The sequence below is a fragment of the Scophthalmus maximus genome, chromosome 18, assembly GCF_022379125.1.
Source record: "Scophthalmus maximus strain ysfricsl-2021 chromosome 18, ASM2237912v1, whole genome shotgun sequence".
Lineage (NCBI taxonomy): Eukaryota > Metazoa > Chordata > Actinopteri > Pleuronectiformes > Scophthalmidae > Scophthalmus > Scophthalmus maximus.
The window spans coordinates 1709357-1733691 of NC_061532.1; the positions used below are offsets into that span (position 1 = coordinate 1709357).

Here is a 24335-nt window from a genome sequence, read left to right on the forward strand (position 1 = left end):
CAGAAAAGAGTACCCTATGTCAGTTGGTCCTGAGGCTAACTGCCTCCTCTCAGATACAGTCTGACCAGCCTCACAACAACACTGCTCTCAAAACACCAATCAGAGTCAATCAAATCATAACACAATGTAAAGAAACCTATCTGGAACATTGGAAAAAAGAAACTTAAAGCCAAAGTAGATTAGAATTTTATCCAGCCCTAAAAAGAGATCATAAATTAGCAGAATATCTCTCTGCTGTCAGAGATATAAAGCAGAGACCGATCCTAACTAAGTACAGGCAGTGACCACAAACTGGCCACCGAAACAGGAAGACACAAAAAATCATGGCAACCAAAAAAAACAGGACATGTGGTCACTGATCGACAGGTGAGGTTGAGACAGAGATGCAACATTTCAAAACAAAAGATACTCATGGGAGAAATAGACAGAGCACATATTGCTGCACAATATGTTTTAACATGCCACAACCTGAGGGACAGTGAATGACTGACACACACACACACACACACACACACACACACACACACACACACACACACACACACACACACACACACACACACACACACACACACACACACACACACACACACACACACACACACACACACACACACACACACATACACACACACACACACACACACACACACACACACACACACACACACACACACACACACACACACACTATATATATATACACAGTATATACTGTATATATAATGAATATAAATCAATCTTAATGTTGTGTTACTGCTTGTTGTGTTACGCCCGAATGTTCGTACAATTGTATGTTGATGCATTGGCAACATTGTTGTTTAAACTTTCATGCCAATAAAGCTCATCATATTGTATGTATAATTGTACTTTATTATCAATAATTACATTAGATAATGCTCAAGCATTGTTGCAGATATTGTGTTACAACCCAGAAACATGATTTGCTGACGGTAAAAGCTCCTGTTCAACTGGATTCAATCAGACCAGAGTATTGAATTAATTTGGATCATCTTCTCTATAAGAACTTGGGGGTCTGATAACTACTGTATGTGTTAATTAATTTATTCTGTTCTTCATTAAACATTTTCAAAACGTTCTTGTGACTCTACACTTGTGTTCTGCACAATCAAGCGACTATTACAAATCTAACATGAGCACTTAAAACTGTCAAAACACCTTCTGTATCCATACAAGAGAAAACATAGGTTGGTTAAAAATGACAATTGTATCTTTTTTTATTACACATTGTTAAACAGATTTTTTCAAGAATTATATCGCCTTTCCTTTCTTCACTTAATCAATCGTCCGTAAGTTTCTTTAACAGTGCAGGTTTTAAATAGTTAAGCTTCATAAAATGTCATCCAGTGATAGACAGGAAAAGCTCAGAGACAAAAAAAAATCTTGCTATATTTGCTATATTTAGCATCAGTTATATCATAAATCTTTACGACTGGAAACTAGTCTTTTATAGATCATAATTAATATCAGCACATCAACAAAATAAGGACAAAGGCACAAAGACAAGTGGACTATTTGTCAGTATTTGCACTACAAGGGTCTCCAGGAATTAGAGCTCAACATGAAATGGACACACATCAGATCAGTGCATACCCTGTTGCGTCACCAGAAGCTTCAGTTAAAGTTGCACTAATCAGCATATTTCAGTTTAATCAAATAAGATCAAAATTACACCCTTACATCACCCTCAGACAGACCACACAGAAGTCCTTCTGCTCAGTGTTCTAATTTTATGACCTCAGCTCTCATGAACTAAATTCGATTTTTAATGTTTAAAATCTATACAAATCAGCTTTTGCATTTTGATCACGTTAACTGCTCTAGCCTTTCCTTGTTGTTTCAGCAGCTCTGTCGAACTGCATCAGGCAAAGTGTTCTGTTCCATATCAGGGGCGGGGACTGCATCAAGAGTCTGTCCGAGGAGTAGGAGGAGGATGTTCTCTTTCCACAGTGGATCAATGTGACAGAAAAAGCACAGTACATAGCAGCGCTGTACGAATGGGTGAATGGGTGAGTGGTGATGACAACATTCAGCAGCTAGATACAAACAAGACTCCAGATTAGTGCTTCTGTGTCACTGTGTCTGCTGGATGTGTAAACAAGCAACATTTTGTAAACAATTTCTTATAAACTTAATAATCACCACAGGAAAATACTTCTCCAGAACTCTCATAAGGTGATAATAGTCCATTGTTATTTAAAAAATCTTTTTTCAATACCTTAAAATGCTCATGTTTTAAATCACAGGTCACTGTGTGTACTGAAGAGGTCCCTACAGCCACTGGCCATGATTATATTATTGTTATGGTAAAGATTTTTCAAGTTTTTTCAAGATTTATACGCTGTGTTTCATTGAGTGTATTCATTGAAATGAAGCTCACACTCAGGTCTTTAGACCAGGGGTTTAAAGTCTTTCCAAGCACTTCCTTTGTCTTTCTCCTGAAATGCTTCCCCACAATGACAAATAGGAATGGGTTAACAGCACTGTTGCTGTATGCCAGATATGTCGACAGCTGGATGCCGATGTCCAGGACATGACCCCAGAGGCATCCGGGCGTGACCTGGAAGTAATCCAAAGTGTCAAGAAACCGCATTACTTGGTGTGGTGTCCAGCAGAAGAGGAAGACAGCCAGCACGGCCAAAACCAAGTAGGTGGCCTTCCTCTCTGCCCTCAGCTCGGGGAGTCCTCTGGCTCCCCTGTTGTTCAGCACAGCCACAATGTGACGAGTGCAGTAAACAATTACCAGAACAGGAATTAGAAATCCCAGCACATTACTGGTGATGTTGTGGTGCAAACTCCATCCCGGGTGGGGGTAGGATAGAATGCAGGCATTGACACCGGGATCCTCTACGTGCATTACTGTGCGGAAGAGCAGGATGGGCAGACTGAAGAGGAAGCACAGGCTCCAGATCCCCAGGCAGATACGTTTTGCCCATGAAGTTCTCCTCAGACGACTGGGGCTCATGGGCTTCACCAGAGCCAGATAGCGGTCCACACTGACCAGCGTGAGGAACAGAACACTGCAGATGTAGTTCATAGAGATGGCCACATTAACAAGCTTACAAAGGACCTCTCCAAAGTCCCACTGGTAACCTTGGGCGATGGTGACAGCCCAGAAGGGAAGGCAGGACATCAGGACCAGGTCAGCAGCCGCCAGGTTCCCCAGGTAGATATCGGCCACTGTGCAGGACTTCCTCTGCAGGCAAAACACACTGAGAACCAGGCCGTTCCCCACCAACCCCACGACACTGATTAAACCCAGGTAAGCTGGCTGCAGGGAGGACAGCCACAGCCAAGCTTCAGTGTAGTTACTGCAGGAGTCCGACTCTGGACCCACAGTTGGGACCAACCAGTCTGATGCATTCACGACCATTGAACACTGTGGATCACAATGATTTGTAGTCAAAGTAATGTCATCATAACCAAGCAGGCAATGATTATATTTAATACTGAAATACTTTTCAAAACAGACGTTACAAAGAGAAGAAAAGAGAGACAATATATAAAACAAGGATGAAGGGTATAACCCCTGTTGTCAGGCAGGGTGCATCAAACTGGACAACCTTTAATTTAACTGGGAAAGTAAAAATGGCCTTGGATGGCCTGTGATAATCAAGACTTCTCATAATTAAAGCTTTGGCCATATTTGACTGAATATGCCCCTCTATTCCAAGTAGGGCAATGACTTCAGCAGCACACAATAACTACAAACTTATGTGGACAAAAATAAATGCAATTTTAGGTTACTACAACTAAGCTGTTTTCCTATTGACATTGTAATTTGCGGTGTGATGAAACTTCTGAGACTTGTCAAATCCTTTTCACATAAATTAAGATTTTACTTTTAGTCTAATATTCACATAAAAGTTTGCTACAGATATTTTTTCCATTATTATAAACATGATTCATGAATTGTTTTATTCATGAACAGCTATAAATGAAAATATCTAGTGTTCTTCCTCCCAAACAAGACACAAATTAATAGTCATAAACTTCCAAGAAATACACTTTCCTTTCTATCTACTTTGCGTAAAGCTTCTTAAACACTCACCTAATTTCCGTGGCTGGGCCAGATCTATCCAGATTTGCCTGATGTTCAGACCCTGCAGATAATCACCATGGGGATCTTGCCTGCTCTGAAGTGAGCATCGGGAGGCTGGTGGGTTTTATACGTGCAGACCCATGAGATCCTCACTGTGTCGTCATTCAAAATGTCCATCTGTTCTTCCCCCTACAGCTACAGTGCTTTGTTCTTGCTCACCTAAATGGCATTCACTGTCCGGAAGCATTACACTTTCACTTCATTCCCTGACTCAGTGACTGGTGATAAACTGTCTATTAGGGCTTAGTCACACACAGCTGTATTTTTGGCTTCTGTATCGGAAGCATGAGCCTCAAATGTCCAAACATTGTGGGACTGAATGTGATCTGTCATTATTGTCTCCAGGAGAGGAAAATGTGTTGTGTGAAATAAATAAAAGTCCTCCAGCAACTGCTGAGGCATCACAGCTGGATGAGAGTCAACATCAGAGGGAAGTGGTTTTACAGGGGTGTAAGCAGGTTTAAAAAACTCTGAACTTAAACCTCAACTCTGACTTGATCTACTCTCAGATGGGAAACTCTGAGATTACGGTTTCAGAAAAGCAGTTCTGAGTTAGTTAGATCAACTCTGCTATTTTTCACACGGAGTTACGCGCGTAACTCCATTATCAATGGAGCTCCGATACTATGGAGCTAAAGGCAACGAGGCGAAAACAAGGGCCTACTACGTCACATCATTAGATTTGGAGATAAGACTTCATGGTTATGGAGAAAATAAACACACTCTGAGCATTACAGCTGCAAGAAGAGACAGTTGGTGTGGGAGTCCGTTAAAGTTGGAATGATATTCACAGATTCATGGGAGGGAATTACTGCCCGAGTCAACACATAAGACTGTATAAAATAATAAGCATTTTAGGGCAAGAAACAGGTTTAAAGAAATCTAATAAGAACACACGTGCTGATATCACAGATCTGCTTATTCATTTTATCTTAGCCCTTGATTCATACATGGGCTTATGTGTTTCTAGATGTTTGACTGAACACTCAGTTTGCCTTAATGATGGCTGCTGAAGAAACAGACAGCAAATCAAAGCATTACAGGGGGGGTGGTCTCCTTAAGACCATTAGGCAGACCACATTTTCCAGTTTTCAGAAGCAGGCATTTTCTAATGGCAGAAAAGCATTTCTTACTCTTGCACAAGGTCAAACTGTCAGTACAATTCAACAGTAACACAAACTACAAACCCCAAACGAACCAAGAAGTTAAATGAACACCTCTCTAAAAGACTTCCAACAAAAGGGGAGGGGTGAGTGGCGAAAAATGGGGGACAGAGGAGAGGTGGGCATGACAAGGAGAGAGTAACGACACCCGATTTCGCCAATCGGAGGTCACAAAGATAAATATTGATTTGGTGTGTACTTATGCAAAAGCAATGTCAGAACCCCTGCCTAACTTGAACAGTGATGACATGTATAGCCGTACATCATCACTTAACCGCTGATTGTCGAGGTGGTGTCCAGATAACAATGTGGGCTTCATAGATAACTGGCGCATATTTTGGAGAATTCCTGGTCTGATGCGAAGAGACGGCATTCATCCTACTTTGGATGGTGCAGCTCTCATTTCTAGAAACCTGACTGAGTTACCTAGATGGTCAAACCCGTGACATTTCTGCCCCCAGACCACCTTAACAATCTAAACCAATGGCAAATAAAAGTGGTTTGATTCACACAAACCTTCAAAACAAATCCAATAAATTAACCTAAAAATAGAACAATAAAATGTTGATTATTAAATATTAGGTCACTCCCATCTAAATCTTTGTCAGTGAATGATCTGATAACTGATCATCACATTGATTTATTCTATATGACTGAAACCTGGCTACAGCCAGAAGAATATTAGTTTAAATGAATCAACACCTCCCTCTTATAATAATACTCATATTCCTCGGACCACAGGCCAAGAAGGAGGGGTAGCAGCAATTTTACAATCAAACTTATTGCTCAACCCTCGACCTACACATAGTTTTAACTCCTTTGAAAGCCTAACTCTTAGCCTTAGACACCCAAGCTGGAAATGTCAAAAAACAGTTATTCTAGTCGTTGTATATCGTCCACCAGCCCCTTACTTTTTATCTGAATTCTCAGACTTTTATCTGAGTTGGTGCTTAGCACAGTTAAATCCTTATAGTGGGTGATTTCAACATGCATGTGGATGTTGCCAATTATAGTCTTAGTTCTGCCTTTAATTCAGTTAGACACAATTGGTTTTATTCAACATGTAAACAAACCCACTCACTGTTTTAATCACACCCTCGACCTTGTTCTGACATATGGCATAGAAATTGAAAAGCAAATAATATTTCCTCAAAACCCTCTGTCCGATCAATACTTAGTTACATTTGAATTCTCAATTATTAACTTTACTGAATTTGGAGAAAAGTTCTATATCAGCAGGTGTCTATAAGAAAACTCTGAAAGTATATTCAAGGAAAAAATCGGATCGTTATTTACTCCCCTGCCATGTGCCGATACAGTGCAGGATAGTTATCAAAACTTTACTCCCACACAAATTGATCATGTTGTTGATAGTGCAGCTATGTTCCAGACTCGACACTGTCGCCCCTCTGAAAAGGAGGCAGTCAAACAGAGGAGGATAGCTCCATGGACTAATGTACAAACACGTGCTTTAAAACAGATGTCACGTATGTTAGAAGGAAGTGGCGTTCGAATAATCAAGATGATTCTCACCTAGACTGGAAAATAGTTAAATTACATGTAAGAAAACCCTTCGAAATGCCAGAATCACATATTATTGAGCGCTTTGGGTAACTGAAGAGCGCTTTAGAAATTCAATATATTGTCATTATTATTATTCTTCACTAATAGAAGATTGCATGGTAGCAAATCCCTGCAGCCGGGTTCCAAAATCTGGAGTAATACCTGAAACTAAAAGATTTGTGTGTGTGTGTGTGTGTGTGTGTGTGTGTGTGTGTGTGTGTGTATGTGTATGTGTGTGTGTGTGTATATATATACATACATATAATTGATCTTTTGTGCTGCTTTTGATGTTGTCTCACTGAAGAGACTGGAAATGCACAATAAATGGTCAATACTGTACTAATACAAGACTGTATATATTTATATATATATATATATCTTTTCTAGTCCTATTGACCACTCAAAGTTTTACAGCACAAGTCACATTCACCCATTCATACAGTGCTGCTATTTAATGCACTTTTTCAGTCACATTCATACACTGCCAGAAGAGCCTTTACAGACAATCAACGGTTAAGTGTCTTGCCCAAGGACACTTCAGCATGCTGGCTGAGGGAAGCGGGAATCGAAACATCGACCTTCCAGTTTGTCGATGACTATCTCCTGAGCCACTGCCGCCCACTTTCTATCTAATACTGACCATGGTGTGCACCGGATAAAAGTAACAGACCATAGAAGGGCTGATAAAATGCCAGAATCACATATTCTTCACTAATAGAGGAAAATAAAAATAACTGGGTTCCTCTTCAGCACTGTAGCCAGGCTCACAGAGATGAAAAGCTCTACTGAACAGTCTATTCCTCCAACTCTTGGTAGCAAAGATTTGATTTTGTGCAATATTATATTATTTTATTAAGATCTGTGCAATATATTTACTGCTCATCACAACCTACCTGCCCTTGTTTTATGATTTTGTGATGAATGCTGGTAATACGATGTGCAATGTGGTTGACTGTGTATGTTTTATGTTATATACGAATGTGTGCTTTAAGCACTGCTGGGAGGGGCATTTGCAATTTCGTTGTATTCATTGTAATGTAATGACAATAAAGGCTTCTTATCTTATCTTCCTTTCTAACCTATGTGATGTCTGTTTTAAAGCATGTGCATTGTACCAAGGAGCTATCCTCCCTTGTTTAACCATCTTCTTTTTCAGAGGGGCGACAGAGACGAGAGTGGTACTCAATGAGGCTGCTGTACTGTCAACAAGATCATCAATTTGTGTGGGGTATAAGAACTGTTGTAGTTGTGCGGTGGCGGTTATTTAGTAATAACACTAAACCACTAAAAATAAAAAGGAAATCATCAAACGTGTAAAAACAACACACCTGACTCCAATATTTGTTAAAACAATTGTTTATTTTCATGGCAGGGTCCAACATCTTTCATCAATTTTCGAGGGAATATAAAGATTTGAAAGAAATATGTGTTTTATAGGATCCTTGATGTGGGTTAATAACCCAATAGAACATCCTGAGTTAATTGAAAATTTTCAATAAGTAGTAAAATTTTTCATACAGAAGTCAAAAACATAATTACATTAAATTCATTTGTAATGTGAGACAGAAAAAAAATGCACACAGCCAAATGGCGACACCTTCTCTGGGTCAATAAAGTATGAATGTTTTCGAAGAGGTTTTAAAATGCCTTGAGTGGTTGCTATGACTTGAAAAGCGCAAAATAAATAAACATTCCATTTTTGTAGCTGTAATCTCTGGGTAGTAGTTGTCGTCATTGTTGTCAAGTGTCTTAGCTTTTGAAAATATCCGCGTGAAATGCTTCAGTTTTTTGTCCCAGAATTTGATATTATATGCTTAACAGCCAATGACATGCTATTTGATCTCTACATAGAAGTTGAGATGGGAGGGGGATTTGGGCTCTAAACCTAATCAGCTCATTTAGCCAATGTGTAGCAATTTCCTGTTATGGCAGAAGAGGCATGTATTGTGTAAGCTGAGGTTGGAGAGCAGGTACATATACTGTCCATCTGGCAAGGCAGGAAAGAGGTTTTTCTTTTGCCAGACAGGTGAAAAAATACTAAACAGTTGAACCAGGTTCAGTGAGTCAAATTAAGATGCTGCAATGACATTGTGAGGTTCACTTTCTGTGGGTTACAATGGGCATGAAGTGAGTGTAATGGTTTCCAGTCTTGTCCTTGTCTCAGCTTCCTCTGCCTCTCACCATCTTTTGTTTACTCTCCTTCCTTCCATCCTTAGTCAAATCAGTTTAGGCAGCTGCACTGCTTTGCAGACCAACTCATCACCAGAGATGATTGATACACCAAGTGTGTGTCAGACAGGGACTGGAGAGCAGGGGAGGGCCCCATGCTGTTTTCAAAATATATTTTGTATTTTTTATCTTTGGTTTCCATCCAGACCACATGCTCAGATAGCAAATCTCACAACTCCTTTTAGTCAGTTTGGCCTTTCAGATTTACACAAATATCAAACATGTATGAAAATAAATTCCAGCCAATCACAACGAGTTAGCTGGAGAAATCTAGGTGGCCATTGTGTAAAACAGAATATATAGTACACATGTTAGGACACAGAGAGCTGGCCGGAAACACCCACTGCACCAGTGTGAGTGTTGTGCTGAATGATGACAGATTTGATGGCGCAGGTTTTCAAACATTTAGCAGACATCCTGGAGTAATTGCATTTCCTCATCAGTCTCCCTCATCTGCCTAATAAGACCTCTGCTCTCCTTTGTTCTGCTAGGGGAATGTACCACTCAAGTTCTCCTAAACAATATACAGTACCATATTACTTTCTGTTACCAGATGTCAACAGACTACGGCTTTGCTCACTGTTGCTCAACAATATTGTATGCTATGGTGGCCCTTTGTCAAAACACAACATTTCACAAAACACAGCATTTTGAAAAAAAACCTGACCTTTTGGAAAAGGAAATGTCACAGTCAGTGGAATAACTGACCTGCACTGAGCCCTGACGTCAACCTCATCCCACTCCTTTGGGATGAATTGTGAGCCAGGCCTCGTCAGGTAACATCAGTGTTGAACCACAATAATGTTCCTGACTGTATGGGAGCAAATCCCTGGAGGAATACCTGAAACTAAAAGGTGTGTGTGTGTGTGTGTGTGTGTGTGTGTGTGTGTATATATATATATATATATATATATATATATATATATATATATACATTCACCCATTCATACAGTGCTGCTATTTAATGCACTTTTTCCAGTCATATTCATACACTGCCAGAAGAGCCTTTACAGACAATCAACGGTTAAGTGTCTTGCCCAAGGACACTTCACCATGGTGGCTGGGGGAAGCGGGAATCGAACCATCGACCTTCCAGTTTGTGGATGACAATCTCCTGAGCCACTGCCGCCCACTTTCTATCTAATACTGACTGTGGTGTGCACTGGATAAAAGTAACAGACCATAGAAGGGCTGATAAAACCACTCCTTCTGAAAGTGTTAGCAATTCCACAGTCTGAAACAAACTCAAAATATGCTCACATAATAGCAGTTTATAATAACATTTACAGAAACTGACGTTCAACAGATCAGTTATCCAGGGAGGATGACTTCATACAGGAAGGCTTGATGTTTGAGAGGAGTCCAAGTATTCAGTTAGTATTCAGCCAATCTGAGTTGAAACCTCTTGCTGATGTATCCCCATTTTGGGGTTTTCCAGTTTATTTGACAGTTTTCACTGCTGTTTGATGGTTTTAACGTAGGTAAACTAACAATGAACAAAGTAGTCGTTGGGCACCAAACAGGAGAAATAAAAAGTTATATCCCTGTAACTTGAACCAAAAATCAAAACCCAGACTTCTACCCTGGCTACACAATGTCACATCAAATTAGATTCAAAAAATAAAGTATACTCATCTATATTACAGTACAATCAAACAGGTAAATCAATCAGAGTCAAAATCCCTGTCTCTTAATTTTAACAAATTATAAACAAATGTAAATAAGGCACTCAAATATAAGCAGTCTTTCCATTCATATGGAGAATTAGGTGTGTGTGGAGTTCAGTTCACGAAAATATGAAGGTGTTTGTGTGAGGAGGATGAATGTATATGTGTTTGTGCGGGGGTGGCAGGGATATAGAGGCAGCCAGGAGAATTTAAAGATTGGAGTCTTGACTTAGCTTTCTTTACTTCCACCACAGCCAGGAGGTCCCAAAGCTGTTCCAGCAGGTCCACAGAAATACTTGAAGATGCAAGTGTCAATCTTTAAAACCCACTCCTAAGATCAGCACGTTCCCTTTATGGTGGTGTTAGTGGTCCATCAAAGTTCTGTTTACCATGATTTGTCTGTTTCCTTAGCTTTTACTATTTATTTGTCCAAAAGCTAGATTTACTTGCTAATTTCTCCTTTGGTTACTCTCACTCCTCCTTCAGTCTGTCCTCCTCCATGTTTTCCTTTGGTTAAGACCTTCCCTCTGGTTTCAGCTCACAGGTGTGCCTGATTTATAATCTCCTTTCCTACCTTTCATTTCCTGTCCAGGTAGAAAGTTACTTCCTTCATTACTTCCTTTCTACTACACGGTGTGTTAAAATAAACCATTTGTGAATACAAATGAACATGAGTCAGCATCATAGGTCAGCATATGTGGAAGGGGAATAAGCATGCTGACACACCAACATTTAATAATCACTCCACATTAATTTCCTAGCAGCAAGTGTAACACAACTACTCCCAGAACAGAGGACAAAAACTGTACAGTACAATGCTGGTATTTTTTTGAGGTGAGGTCTTTCCTTTCCTTTAATTGACCAAAACCTCAAAGTATGATCTCTTGCATAAATGAACCCTGTTTGACACATACAAGCAGATAAATGTAAGCATGCCCAAGAAAAGTATAGATTGATATTCTAGAATGCACAAAAAAATTATAGATTGATATAATGTATCACTGCGTCCAACAAAGGGCCATTGCTAACAATTCTAAAGACTTCAATCAAATGGAGGTGATATTTATTTTTGGATTGACAGATTTATAACAGCCACACAGGAAGGTAGTGGACGAATGTTTTGCAATCAGTGATTGTCTGTCTATTTCTGTTGAAGTTTAAAATACTCAGGAGTGTTATGGATTAAAAAAATCAGCAGGTGCCTGGATGGAAAGCAATCTGATAAATAGATCGCAGAAAGTCTTTAATGGAATATATTCAGATAGCATGTCTGTAGACCATGGAGCTCCTTATGGGAGCTGCCTTGGCCCAATAAGGCTTTTAATTTATTTTCTATCAACTCTTGTGATAGTAAGACAGGCTTTCTCCAAAATTGCTTACTACCCCTTGAAGCTCTTTAAAAAAATAAAACACCCATCCAACATGTAAAGTAAGCCCAGTTATTGAGCATTACCCTTGTTCATTACCCAGATGTGCTCACTCAGCTCCTGGAGTTAAAGGCATGGGGGAGACTCTGGGATCTCTCGCCTCTCTCTTCTCCTCCTGCGTGGTGTGCAGGCTCACAGCTGACGTGCTGCGTGAAGCCTGTGTGGCTTGCTAGGTTTTACTCATTTTGCCTCAAAAGGAGTGTGTCAATGAAGGATGTGGCAAAAAGGGATATTTAATAATAAAACCAAATACTCAAAAATCCAAACAAGGGTGTCCACACTAGGTAGTAAAAAGGAAAACTGAAACACTGGAGCCAGGGGAAAAATCACAGTGAACAGACTGGAACAAAATCACAAAGACAGACAGGGAGACAATCACAGTAACAGACTCGGGGTAAACAGCAGAAACAGACCGGGGAAGACAACAGGAACCGACGACTCAGGACAGACTGGGGGAAAATCAACAGATGATCTGACACAGATCACACAGATCTAATATGGATTAGGGAGTAACCAGTGATGTTAAGTGGCAGAAGGAGGGATGGGAGACGTTTGTTGAACAAATATCTGAATAATTTAATAATAAAGAAAACACAGAAAACAACATGGGTCGCTGCTTTGCAGAACTTGTTGCAAGAATGTTGATTTGTCTGACTCCCTGTTCGTTTCTGTATTGTCTGGGGATCGGTTGCCTCCTGTTGGTGAGGTGGTGAACTGCTTCCCCAAGAGTGAGACAGGGTCGGCTACTGACTGTAAGGTGACCTTTCCACCTACCAGTGATGCACTTATCAGTGCCAAAAAAGTGACTCGTCCTAAGTGTTTTACCATGACTGCTGATGGTGGGTGTGGTGAGAAACAATCCTATCCAGTTGATAATGGTGTACTGATGCGTAAATGGGTCTCACAGCCAGATGCAGATGGATGGGCTACTATTTATCATATCGCGGTCCCCACTGGTTGCCGACAGCAGGTTTTAGAGTTGGCACAAGAGCATATATGGTCGAGTAATCTGGGTGTTACTAAAATGTATGACCGTATCTTAAAACATCTCTTTTGTCCAGGTTTGAAGGCGGATGTGGTACGTTTCTGCAGAACTTGACGCACGTGCCAAGGTGCCGAATCAGGTAGTGCGTCCGGCCCCTTTGTGTCCTATTCCCGCTGTTGGGGAGACATTTGAACAATACATTGTTGACTGTGGCGGCCCTTTGGCACGAACAAAGTCAGGTAATCATTTCCTGTTGACAATAATGTGTGTTTCCACTCGGTATCCTGAGGCGATTCCGTTGAGGAAAATCACTGCACTACTGTAATTCGTTACTGCTAGGATGCCCCAATAAGTCTGTGAAAAGCCTCCAGTTAATCCAAAATGCAGCAGCACGAGTTCTGACAGGAACTAGAAAAAGATATCATATTTCTCCAGTGTTAAGGCCTCTGCATTGGCTTCCTGTAAAATTCAGAATAGAATTCAAAATCCTGCTCCTAACCTACAAAGCCCTTAATAATCAAGCTCCATCATATCTTACAGAGCTCCTAGTTTCATATTATCCCAATAGATCACTTCGCTCTGTAAATGCAGGAACCAGCTCCCAGTTTGTGTCAGCGAGGCAGACACCCTCTTTACATTTAAAGATAAACTTAAAACCTTCCTCTTTGATAAAGCTTATAGTTAGAGCTGCTGATGTGTAAAAAATGAACCTCTTTTTAACATTTTAAAAAGAGGTGTTTTTCGACTCTGGGGAAGTGTTTACGGAGACTGTTTTTATTTTTGGTGCTGGCTACAGACAACAAGATGCTAAAAAGTGGCCGTTGCTGAATTTTTTGGTTGGTCAGGCCAAATTGTCGATTTATAAAAGCAGGAAAGACAAGATAGGGAATGTGTCCGGACACGAGCTGACAAAAATGTACGTGTCTCTGGTAAGAGCCAGGGTGAGAGTGGATTTCAGGGTTCCACTCTCTGATGGACGACATACAAGAGTTTTTAAACCAGTGGTGTTTCACCACGGCTGTGTGTTCAGTGAAGGAGGGAGAGCTCATCTTTCACTCTGTTTTTATGACCTGATTTATTCTGTTATTTTTTTGTTCTGTGTTGTTGTTGTTCTGTGTTTTTTTTTCATTTAATTTGTAGAGGGCCGTGATATTCTCTGGTAAATCTTAATAAACATTGTTTTTAAAAAAATCAAATCTCTCCCTCTCTCTCTCTCTCTCTCTCTCTCTCTCTCCTAGCGTATCTCAGATTCTCTCACTCAATCACTTACCAGGTGACATCCCTTAAGTCTGTGAGGGTTCAGGGCTGTGCATACCTGTGCTCACTTAATCAGTCACTGGTGCAGCAACCTGGAGAAAGACAGGGAGGAGACACACACACAACAAAAACACATACCCCTACATAACAAATACTTACAGAACATCATGAACCGACATCAGCTCCTTCAAAAACCCAGCTGCTGAGCCTCAGTGTCTCTGTTGTCTACAAGAAGTATCAGCCAGTAAGACCCATGAGGGGTGAGAATCAGGTGATTCAACTAATATACCAGTAAAACTACTATAAACCAATAAACTCTAAACTTCCCATTATCACAGTCCAGACCTTTCAAACAGCTGCCACCAAATGTAAGGAGTACATTTGCTTCCTTGAAAGGCATCTATGTTGGTGTGTTTGTAGCTGGAATACTGTTTTCTGTTACTTCAGGAACAGGGAGGACTACAAACCAATTCCGTGCCACTGGACTGGTGTAGGCCTTGTCCTTGATCTGCACGTTGGCAGATCTGATGTGTCAATCTGCACTTGGGTGTACCTTCCAATAGGCCAAATTGCTTTTGGAAGTTGTGGATCCATCAGCATGACAACGGCGCCCTCATTGAGGTCTGCTTGTGTAGCATGCCACTTCTGTCTGACCAAAAATGGTCTGCTACAACCTGGGGATGGCGCCAGTGCCGTCTGCTCGGAAGCGCCACGTGCAGCGTGCGGTGCCTGTGGAGGACCTGGGATCACCTAATCACTTCCAGCACGTCAGTTTCACCTGTTAACAGTACACCATATTACATTTACTGTAACTTAGCAAGAATCCTCATTCCCCAGACACAACATGACCGTGGGTACCCTGATGGTTGCACGGCGACGATGTCACTGAGAGAAATATGACTTTTTGGGACTTTTACTGAGCTTTGGAAAAGTTTTACAGTGATTAAAACTCCATGAGTTAAAATATACAATACAAAGAGTAATGACCATGTTTACAGCTCGGGATGTACTGTTAACAATTTTCACAGGCGACTCTTTTACAACTGCAGACTATGGGAGCCACTCACTAACTAGTATATAATAGATCTATGGGGCAGTGGCACTCCAAGAAATTTCAGGAATTCTATTGTACCGTTGTAGTTCATATTTGAGTTTTGGATTTGAGTTTTGGAGAGTTGGGTTTTGTTTCTTTTTCCTTTAAAGTCTGTAAGTCTGTTATTTGTTACCTTAGTTATGAAATACTCCTTTTCCCCCTTTACCTTCATTTGGGTCCTGCTTCTTCAAACCCATGGCACTTAGACCTAACTATATACTATTTAACTATTATTTAAAAAATAGACTGTATTGATTTACATGAATAGTACATAATTAGAAATATATTTCATATATTTAGATGTAAAATATCAAATAAAAGCAGAATTGACCATAATTCTGCTGCTATATTATATATCAAATACAATAATGAAGTGCACCTACAGCTGCTGGGCTAGACCAAACTTTACTTTTTAACTATTATGAAAAATATACTTCATTGATTTAAATAAATAGTACCTAATGTAAAGTATCAGATAGCAGCATTTCACCAACATGTAGCATATTATGCATATGCTACTGCAACTCGCCAGGGGTGGCCACGCAGCCCCCCCTGGCCCCGCCTTGACGGCGCCACTGCTATGGGGAGGTAGCAATGTGCCGTAAAGTGTCCAGTCTGCTAGCAACTCAGAAGAAAAAGAATTACCCAGCATTCAGTAGGGCATCATGGCGGACGGCAGAGAGAAAGCGCTGCAGGATTACAGGAAAAAATTACTCGAACACAAAGAGGTTGACGGGCGATTAAAAGAATGTAAGAGACTTTTTAACTCGGTCGTTTGTGGAGTACCAGTAATATACATAGTCTGCTGTGATGAGGTTCAGGTTAGTGGGTAAACAGCATTAGCTAGCTGGGTAGGTAGTAAGTGCTTTGTCATGCAGTTAGCATCTCCGTAGAAATGAATGGAGGAAAGAGCAATAAACGATAGCAGTGCTAACTTGGCTTACGACAAGATGACAGACTCGACTACCACCAGACAGCCTGAAAGCTTTGCATTGACTAGTTACTGTCAGTAAACAACATCCTGTGCAGCATTTACTTTGATATGTGACGATTTGTACTTGTGTTGTCAACGCTATCAGGAGCTTTATGCTAAGCTAACTTCAGACAGCTAACGTTAACTCAAACAGTAAGCAGTATTTATTTGACTGTGACTCACAGCTTTACTCTGATTTTGTGTTTATTGTTGTCTGTGTTTCCCAGTGAGAGAGCAGCTGAGAGAACAAACCAAACAGTATGAGAAGTCCGAGAACGACCTGAAGGCCCTGCAGAGTGTCGGACAGGTAACAGCAGTCTCTGTCACGTCTCTACGTGTCAGGTCTGGGGAGTGCAGCTCTGGGTTAACGAGCTTACATCATTAAACTCAGAGTTATCAGAAGAGTATCCATGCCTATTTCTAAGTAATAAAAGGGAAACAATGGGCTGATTATTGTATTAATCACAGCATTGTCTGGTTTCTTGCAGATTGTTGGAGAAGTGCTCAAACAGCTGACTGAGGAGAAATGTAAGTTCCCTCTTAAATCCATTTACAGGTGTGATGTCAGATATTGTACCAGTAAGATAATTTAAGACTAAGGGATACACTCAATCGGTAAATGCTATCAACCTTAAAGGGATAGTTCAAGGATTTTGAAGTGGGGTTGTATGAGGTACTTATGCATAGTTAATGTTACCTTATCTGTATTTTACGCCTCATTTTTAAACATCACCTAATCTGTTCAATTGTATGCTGAAGGATGTATTTTTTTACTGCTTTAGTTTGCCGCCAGACAGCCGTTTAAGTTTGCACTTTTTTTTTCAAGAGTACTTCCGCCATGTATTACTGCTCCAACTTATATCCAGCACTGAACTATCCCTTTAATGCTATAGCAGAAAATAACAGGTAACACATATTTGCTAAATATTTTTTTCCATCTATGATGACAAAGGCACACAGACTTAAAAACCGCCTGTTCCCACGTGACATGTTAAACCTGGCTTCTCTTTGACATGTGATGCTAAAGGGATTTTTCCCCCCCTCTTATTCTAGTCATCGTCAAGGCCACCAATGGCCCCCGATATGTGGTTGGATGCCGCAGACAGGTAATACTCAGAGTATCAGGTGTCCTGTAATGTATCATTTCTCTCTGGGGTGTCTGAGCCTGTTCTGATCTAGGACACAACCTTTCTATCTAAATTACTCATTTTACCTTATGAGTAATTTGCTGCCAGGAGAATTTAGGAGAATTAAAAAATATATATATTTCATTATAACATATACATAAATAATGACCTGTAAACTCAAATGGATAAAATCTTTGATCCCAGTTGGACAAATCACAGCTGAAGCCAGGTACCAGAGTGGCTTTGGACATGACCACGCTCACTATAATGAGGTAAGCTATTGATCATCATCACTTGAAATGGGTGAAACTGCTGTTTTTACACAGCAGATGTTCCTCATGCCATTATGATTCTTCGTGTGTGGGTTAAAAATTCTTTAGCTGAGGTGACAAGCTGCTGAGGTCCAGGCCCATCCCATTTGTGTTGGTGTCCTATGTTAATGTGCTTTACAGAAAGATTTTCAGCCTACGAACAGCTTGTGCACGTTTTTACCGATGTACTAAAACCACATCCAGCAGTGATATACACTATGTCCGAAACTGTGAATTTTGTGTACTGTTAAATGTGCCATAGAGGTTTGATGAAAAGCAAAAAAATAATTACACTGTGAGTGATGGGTGTTTGCTCACTGTGTTTCCTGTTCTTTCAAAGGTACCTGCCCAGAGAGGTGGACCCTCTGGTGTACAACATGTCCCATGAGGACCCTGGCAGTGTCTCCTACTCAGAGATTGGAGGTCTGTCTGAACAGATCCGTGAGCTGAGAGAGGTACAGCATCATCAATGAAGTTGTTGTTATGCATTTTTATTTTTGGGGGGGGATTTTGTTTGTCGCATTGTGATGCATGCATTTGCAGGATTTATATATATATATATATATATATATATATATTTTTTTTTTTTACCTTTTAAGATTTGTGTCCATTGAGTGTAAAATTGTGTTGCTGCTTTTTCGTGGCAGGTGATTGAGCTGCCTCTGACCAACCCTGAACTCTTCCAAAGAGTGGGGATCATCCCTCCCAAAGGCTGCCTGCTCTACGGGCCACCAGGTTAGTGGTTACTGAAAAAACTCCAACATTTATTAGGCTACATCACACACCAGTGACTTCATCACATTTGTTTGCTTTCAGAGAATGCATTTCATCAGGTATTTGTTTCTGTTTGTGAATCTTTTGCATATCTTTGTGTATACTTCATATTTGGGATGGGCGAGAGTGATCGATTCCTCTAGTAGTCCTCGTTTCAAATGAACTCGATTGGTGAACAAAGGCATTCAGGGTTGGGGTTTTTTTTGTGTTTGTGCGTGCGCGCAGCACTCCTTGCTTCTGCGCTTGACCCGAGACACAAAAACCATAGATTTTTGGAACCAGCACTTCGCCTGACCATCCAAGAGAAGTTATTGGTGAACAAAGGCATTCAGGGTTGGGTTTTTTTTTGTGTTTGTGCATGCGCGCAGCACTCCTTGCTTCTGCGCTTGACCCGAGACACAAAAACCATAGATTTTTGGAACCAGCACTTCGCCTGACCATCCAAGAGAAGTTATCTGACCTACACGATGGGGTGATTGTGCAAGACATGCACAGGACCGCAACGTCGCAAGTGCAGTGGCACTGGACACCCACCACCTGCTGATACCTGTTACCTCTGTGCCTTCTCCACAGTGGGACTGATCATAGACAGAATGCGTTCTCGTCTTTCTCCTGAACATGTCCACATGAGCATCTCCTGGGCAAGAATTTAATTCAATTTAGGTTTTCAGATATTATTTTCTGTTGAGCCTCAGTTTTTTTTGTTTTTTTTTACCGTTACAGGCCTACATCGCTTGTTTGACGTTAAGTCAAGTAAGGTGTGACCCTTGAATTTAATTACATTTTTTTAAGGAAATTGTTTTTTTGGTTGTTGTTGTGGTTGTAAAAAATAAATCCTTAAAGGATAACTGTGACTGTTTTGATTGAGAATAAGCATAACGTGTTGGGTAGGCTGTATTGCTGTGTATCGTTATTCCTGCAGAAAGATGCCTTTACGTTCTAAATAAATAGATTTAGAAAAATTAGTACTCGATTGGCCTTCAAGGAATTGATACGATCCCTCGATCTTGGAATTTACTACTCGTGCCCATCCCTACTTCATATTCATTTGAATTTAATGATTGAGGTTTCTTTGCAACAGGCACTGGGAAGACTCTTCTTGCCAGAGCAGTGGCTAGTCAGCTGGACTGCAACTTCCTAAAGGTGCGTATCAGCTCCACTGTCAGGGAGTCCTGCCAGATGCAGTGCAATCAGTCAGCTAATTTTTTTTGTTTTGTGCATGTGCTGCAGGTGGTGTCCAGCTCCATTGTGGACAAGTACATTGGTGAAAGTGCCAGGCTGATCAGAGAGATGTTCAACTATGCCAGGGACCACCAGCCATGCATCATCTTTATGGATGAGATCGATGCGATTGGTGAGTGCGCCTCACAATCTGTCGTCTTTCCTGGGGCTTCACATTTTTATTTTGGGTGTAGCTTCAAATATTGGCCCAACTATTGTCAGCCTTTTCTCTGAAGCGGTTTAAGATTCCTTTAGATTATACCTGGGACTGTAATAACATGTAATTAGTCCTGTAGGCTGTAGCTGTCAAAATAGACTCAGACAAAATGAAAAATGAAATCACATGCATCACTCGTGAGTCATTTTTTTGTGCGCTGTATTAATGACCCAATTCTAACTCCATAACACTCTCGTCCAGTTGCAGTGGCGTAAACTGGCAGGTTTTAATGTTGACCACTGTTTTTTGCAAGTAGTTTAAATTGTTAACTTTTATTATTGTGAATCTTTGGTGTAAACTTGCCTGGAAACAAACGACCCCCAAGGGTACCTCAATGCCCCCCTTTCCAAAGGAATGCTTGCAGCTTCCCCCCTCATTCCCTGAACGCCCCCTGGGGGGCGGTACCGCCCCGTTGCGAAATACTCTTCTAGATCCAGATTTTGTTTGGATTAGCACCAAATTACACACACTCAGCCCCCTAAAAAGAACTCTATCTCTCAATGTTACAGAAAGTGATTAAAAAAAATCCTGGATTCGCACTTTTGTCTGGATTCACCGCAAAATGGACTGGGTTCTTTCTGGTGTCCCATCCTAGTTTTTGCGCAATCCTGAACTGACAACACCAAAAACAACCTCCTTTACGAGTAATATATATGTAGATTTAAAATGAACAAGGTTCTATGTCAACTTGGTTATGCAATTATTACAAACTAGGAGCTTCACATCAACACAAAGATTCAGATCTGTCTCCCTCGGGCTTGATTACTTGACTTGGACTTGGAACTTTGTGTGACCTAAATCCTCACCACATCCTTCGTCATGTTTGTGTGCTCTTGCCAATAGGCGGCCGTCGTTTCTCTGAGGGAACCTCAGCTGACAGAGAGATTCAACGGACTCTGATGGAGGTAACTTTCACTGTAATGTCCCAGGCATCAATACAAAAACAATTGTGCTACAATATATAACATGATTATGGATTATTATGTGCGACGTCTGTGTGTGAGAGAGTAAGAGGTCTAAATAACTTTGTAAAGCCTCTATATGTGACCACATTCTTTAATCCCTCTGTGACTTCATTTATTTGTGACACATCTTGTTCTCTGTTGCGCCTTCACTCAGTGGTATGTAACCCTTAAAGAGATAGATCGTTGTAACATAAAGTTTTGCTTTTTCAAGAGAAAAGACAAGCCAGTGTGTCTGTTGCAGAGACAGAGTCGCAGTGATGAAGAAGGTCAACCTCAGTGTCATTACATCTGGAAACATGCAGCTAAATTGAATGAGTTATGAGTAAAATGGTTTTACCATCTACCTTGCACCGTTAAAGTAACTTAAGCAAGTGTTTTCATTGTGCAGGACATCCCCTGGAAACTGGCTCCAGTCTATTTCCACAATCGGGGCAAATAGGCAAAAACCGAAAGATTCTGTCAGAGTTTCAAGTGGAAAACAGCTGTAAAGACACACCCTCATCCCTGTCCTCCCAATTATCATTACTAGTACTGCTTGGACCTAAAACCCTAAAACCCTAAATCCCGTTTGTTTCATTGTGACTCACAGAAGTAAGATTCTTGACATGTAAATAGCAAACAGGCTAAAAGCGCCTTACCATTGTGCAGTGAACAGAAAGCTTGTATATACAGGGTGGAGCATGGTACAGTCTGTCTGCGGGGTCACAGCTGATTCAAAAGAACAAACATGCAGAGAGCAGCATGTTTGACTCTGGAAACTTTATTGCACAGCAGGAGCTGTGTTTGAGAGAGTTTTGACTTATTACTGTAGTCATAGGTTAAACTATGAAAGTTAGCGCTGTAGATAAATGATTCAAGCGATTGAGTTGTTTGATGTGCGTGTTCTGTCAGCTGCTGAACCAGATGGACGGCTTCGACACACTGCACAGAGTAAAGATGATCATGGCCACCAACAGACCCGACACCCTGGACCCCGCCCTGCTGCGGCCCGGCAGACTGGACCGTAAAATTCGTAAGAACTCCTCTTGTCCCTGCTGTTGTCATCTGTACAACCACACACACAGAAAAAACAAATTCCCTCCTGTGTTCTTTAGACATCGAACTGCCCAATGAACAGGCTCGTCTGGACATCCTCAAGATCCACTCGAGTCCCATCACCAAGCATGGAGAGATAGGTTAGTGAACATCTGTCTGCCCTCCTCTGCTGCCTTGATTTAGTGACTGACTTTTTTTTTTTTACCAAATATCAATTCTGTCCTTCGTGATCCCTGGGTCATCACACAGAACACTGTGATCTGATGATCACTTTGCCTTTAGCTAAAAGCCTCATTTGTAGGGGTTCCTCCAAAATGACTCCATGTCCTCACATCAACGAAATTCAGTTATCCGAATAATTTTGTCAGCTCTCGTCCCCTCCACACTGTTCCTCATCCAGATTTGATGCTTCAGAATCGGAGGTGCACACACTGATGTGTATTTCAGTGGTCAGTTTTTTACACACACTTTGATTTTGGATTGCGATCCGTTCATGTACTTTTATTTTAGTTGATAATTGATAATTTCTTAGGCATCTCGTAAACACTTTTTATTTTCCATTCTTATCTGTGCTTTTGTGCACAAATTCAGGTTATGAGTAATTTGAGAGAATGAATGTAACTTCTGAGTTTAAACACCTGAGGAAATGTATCTACCACAGCTTTATTTTTGATTCATTGTTTGACTTGAGATGTCACATGTAACGTTCAGGACTTGTAAGGAATGTTTGTTGTATCAATTATTTCTTGGATATATCATATTGCAAATAATTATGTATTATTGCATATTGGGTGACTGGAAGAGCCTGCACAGTGGCGTTAATGTTTAGCCTCACATGAGTAACTATGGAAGCCTATAGGGGACTTAATTCAAATAATGTAAATCTGAAAATGTAATTCCACAATAACATTATAATTTTCTACAAATGTATGCGTCTTTTGAGTAAAAGTTAAAATGAAAATCCAATAATCCAATTTTCATTATCATTTCACATCCTTGTATGGGCATTCTGTGATTAAAATGCTAATGCAATTTCATAACAATATGAAAATTTAAATGAAAACTCCATTTGACTTTTCGTTTTCAAAGACTAAACCTGCACTTCAGTGGACAATATGTAAATGCAAAACAGGCCCCCCATTCATAGCATTTGAATTTACATGTTACCATGCTCTTAGAACTTGAATTTGAAAATGCAATCTGCCAGTCCTCACCAAGGTGGGTCTTCAGAAAGATGGTTTGTATTTTCAAATGGTTAGAAATGTATTTTAATTTTAATTGTGACCTACATATTGCTTGCTTGAATTGAAAATTAGGCTGCATTGTTTGTTTTGCACTGACATTTGAATATTGTTCACTGAAGAGCAGGTCTTTGAAAATGAAAAGTCAAATGGAGTTATCATTTAAATTTTCATATTGTTATCAAAATGCATTATCATTTTAATATAGTCACAGAATGCCCATACAAGGATGTGAAAATGAAAATTGGATTATTGCATATTCATTTTCACATTCCGTTAACATTTGAATTAAGTCCCCTATAGACTTCCATAACTAACTAACTGTGTAGTTATATGAGTGATAAACTCGCAGAGCAGAACCTTTCCCTTGTTTTTTTTCAGATTACGAAGCTATAGTGAAGCTGTCAGACGGCTTCAATGGAGCCGATCTGAGAAACGTGTGCACAGAAGCAGGTGAGATGTGAAACTGTGTTTCCGTATCATCATTAGTTGGATTTCCCTGGTCTGCTTGTCCACTAACGGCTCTGTCGTGTGGTTGCAGGTCTGTTTGCTATCCGCGCTGACCGGGAGTACGTCACTCAGGAAGACTTCATGAAAGCCGTGCGGAAGGTGGCAGATTCAAAGAAGCTTGAGTCCAAGCTGGACTACAAGCCTGTATAAACACTGTCATAGTCATTTTCTCTACCTGATTTTTGTCATTGCATTGTCATGGATTTGCTGTGTTCTATGCTTAAAGACCTGAGACAACAGGTTTATGTCTGTGGGAAACAACCAATGAAAGAGGACTTTGTCCTGACAGTTGCCAACAAATTGACTTTCACTCTGTAACTCCTGTTCCACTTGTATAAAATAACTTCATGTACTGAAATATACCACACTGTCCTGAGTTGTTTTTCATCTATTTTACCGATCACTGTGATGGACCCCGCAGGGGCCATTACTGATGAAACATGGCTTTTTCTAA

At 40.5% G+C, this 24335-nt stretch overlaps 2 protein-coding genes across 2 annotated transcripts; one reads left to right on the plus strand and one right to left on the minus strand.

Moving 5' to 3' along the window:
• Positions 1 to 915: 915 nt before the first annotated feature.
• On the minus strand, positions 916 to 4151 carry si:dkey-63b1.1 (B2 bradykinin receptor). Its single transcript, XM_035618511.2, has 2 exons — positions 4073 to 4151; positions 916 to 3400 (listed from the first exon to the last, which is right to left on the minus strand). Exon 2 carries the CDS (start codon positions 3392 to 3394, stop codon positions 2339 to 2341), a length of 1056 nt encoding a protein of 351 aa, XP_035474404.1. The 5' UTR covers positions 3395 to 3400; positions 4073 to 4151; the 3' UTR covers positions 916 to 2338.
• Positions 4152 to 16107: 11956 nt separating this feature from the next.
• Positions 16108 to 24243, plus strand: psmc6 (proteasome 26S subunit, ATPase 6). Its single transcript, XM_035617371.1, has 14 exons — positions 16108 to 16257; positions 16708 to 16787; positions 16969 to 17008; positions 17534 to 17586; positions 17812 to 17879; positions 18259 to 18373; positions 18566 to 18653; positions 19774 to 19835; positions 19923 to 20046; positions 20974 to 21035; positions 21987 to 22107; positions 22190 to 22270; positions 23753 to 23824; positions 23913 to 24243. Exons 1-14 carry the CDS (start codon positions 16173 to 16175, stop codon positions 24029 to 24031), a joined length of 1170 nt encoding a protein of 389 aa, XP_035473264.1. The 5' UTR covers positions 16108 to 16172; the 3' UTR covers positions 24032 to 24243.
• The last annotated feature ends 92 nt before the right edge of the window (positions 24244 to 24335 follow it).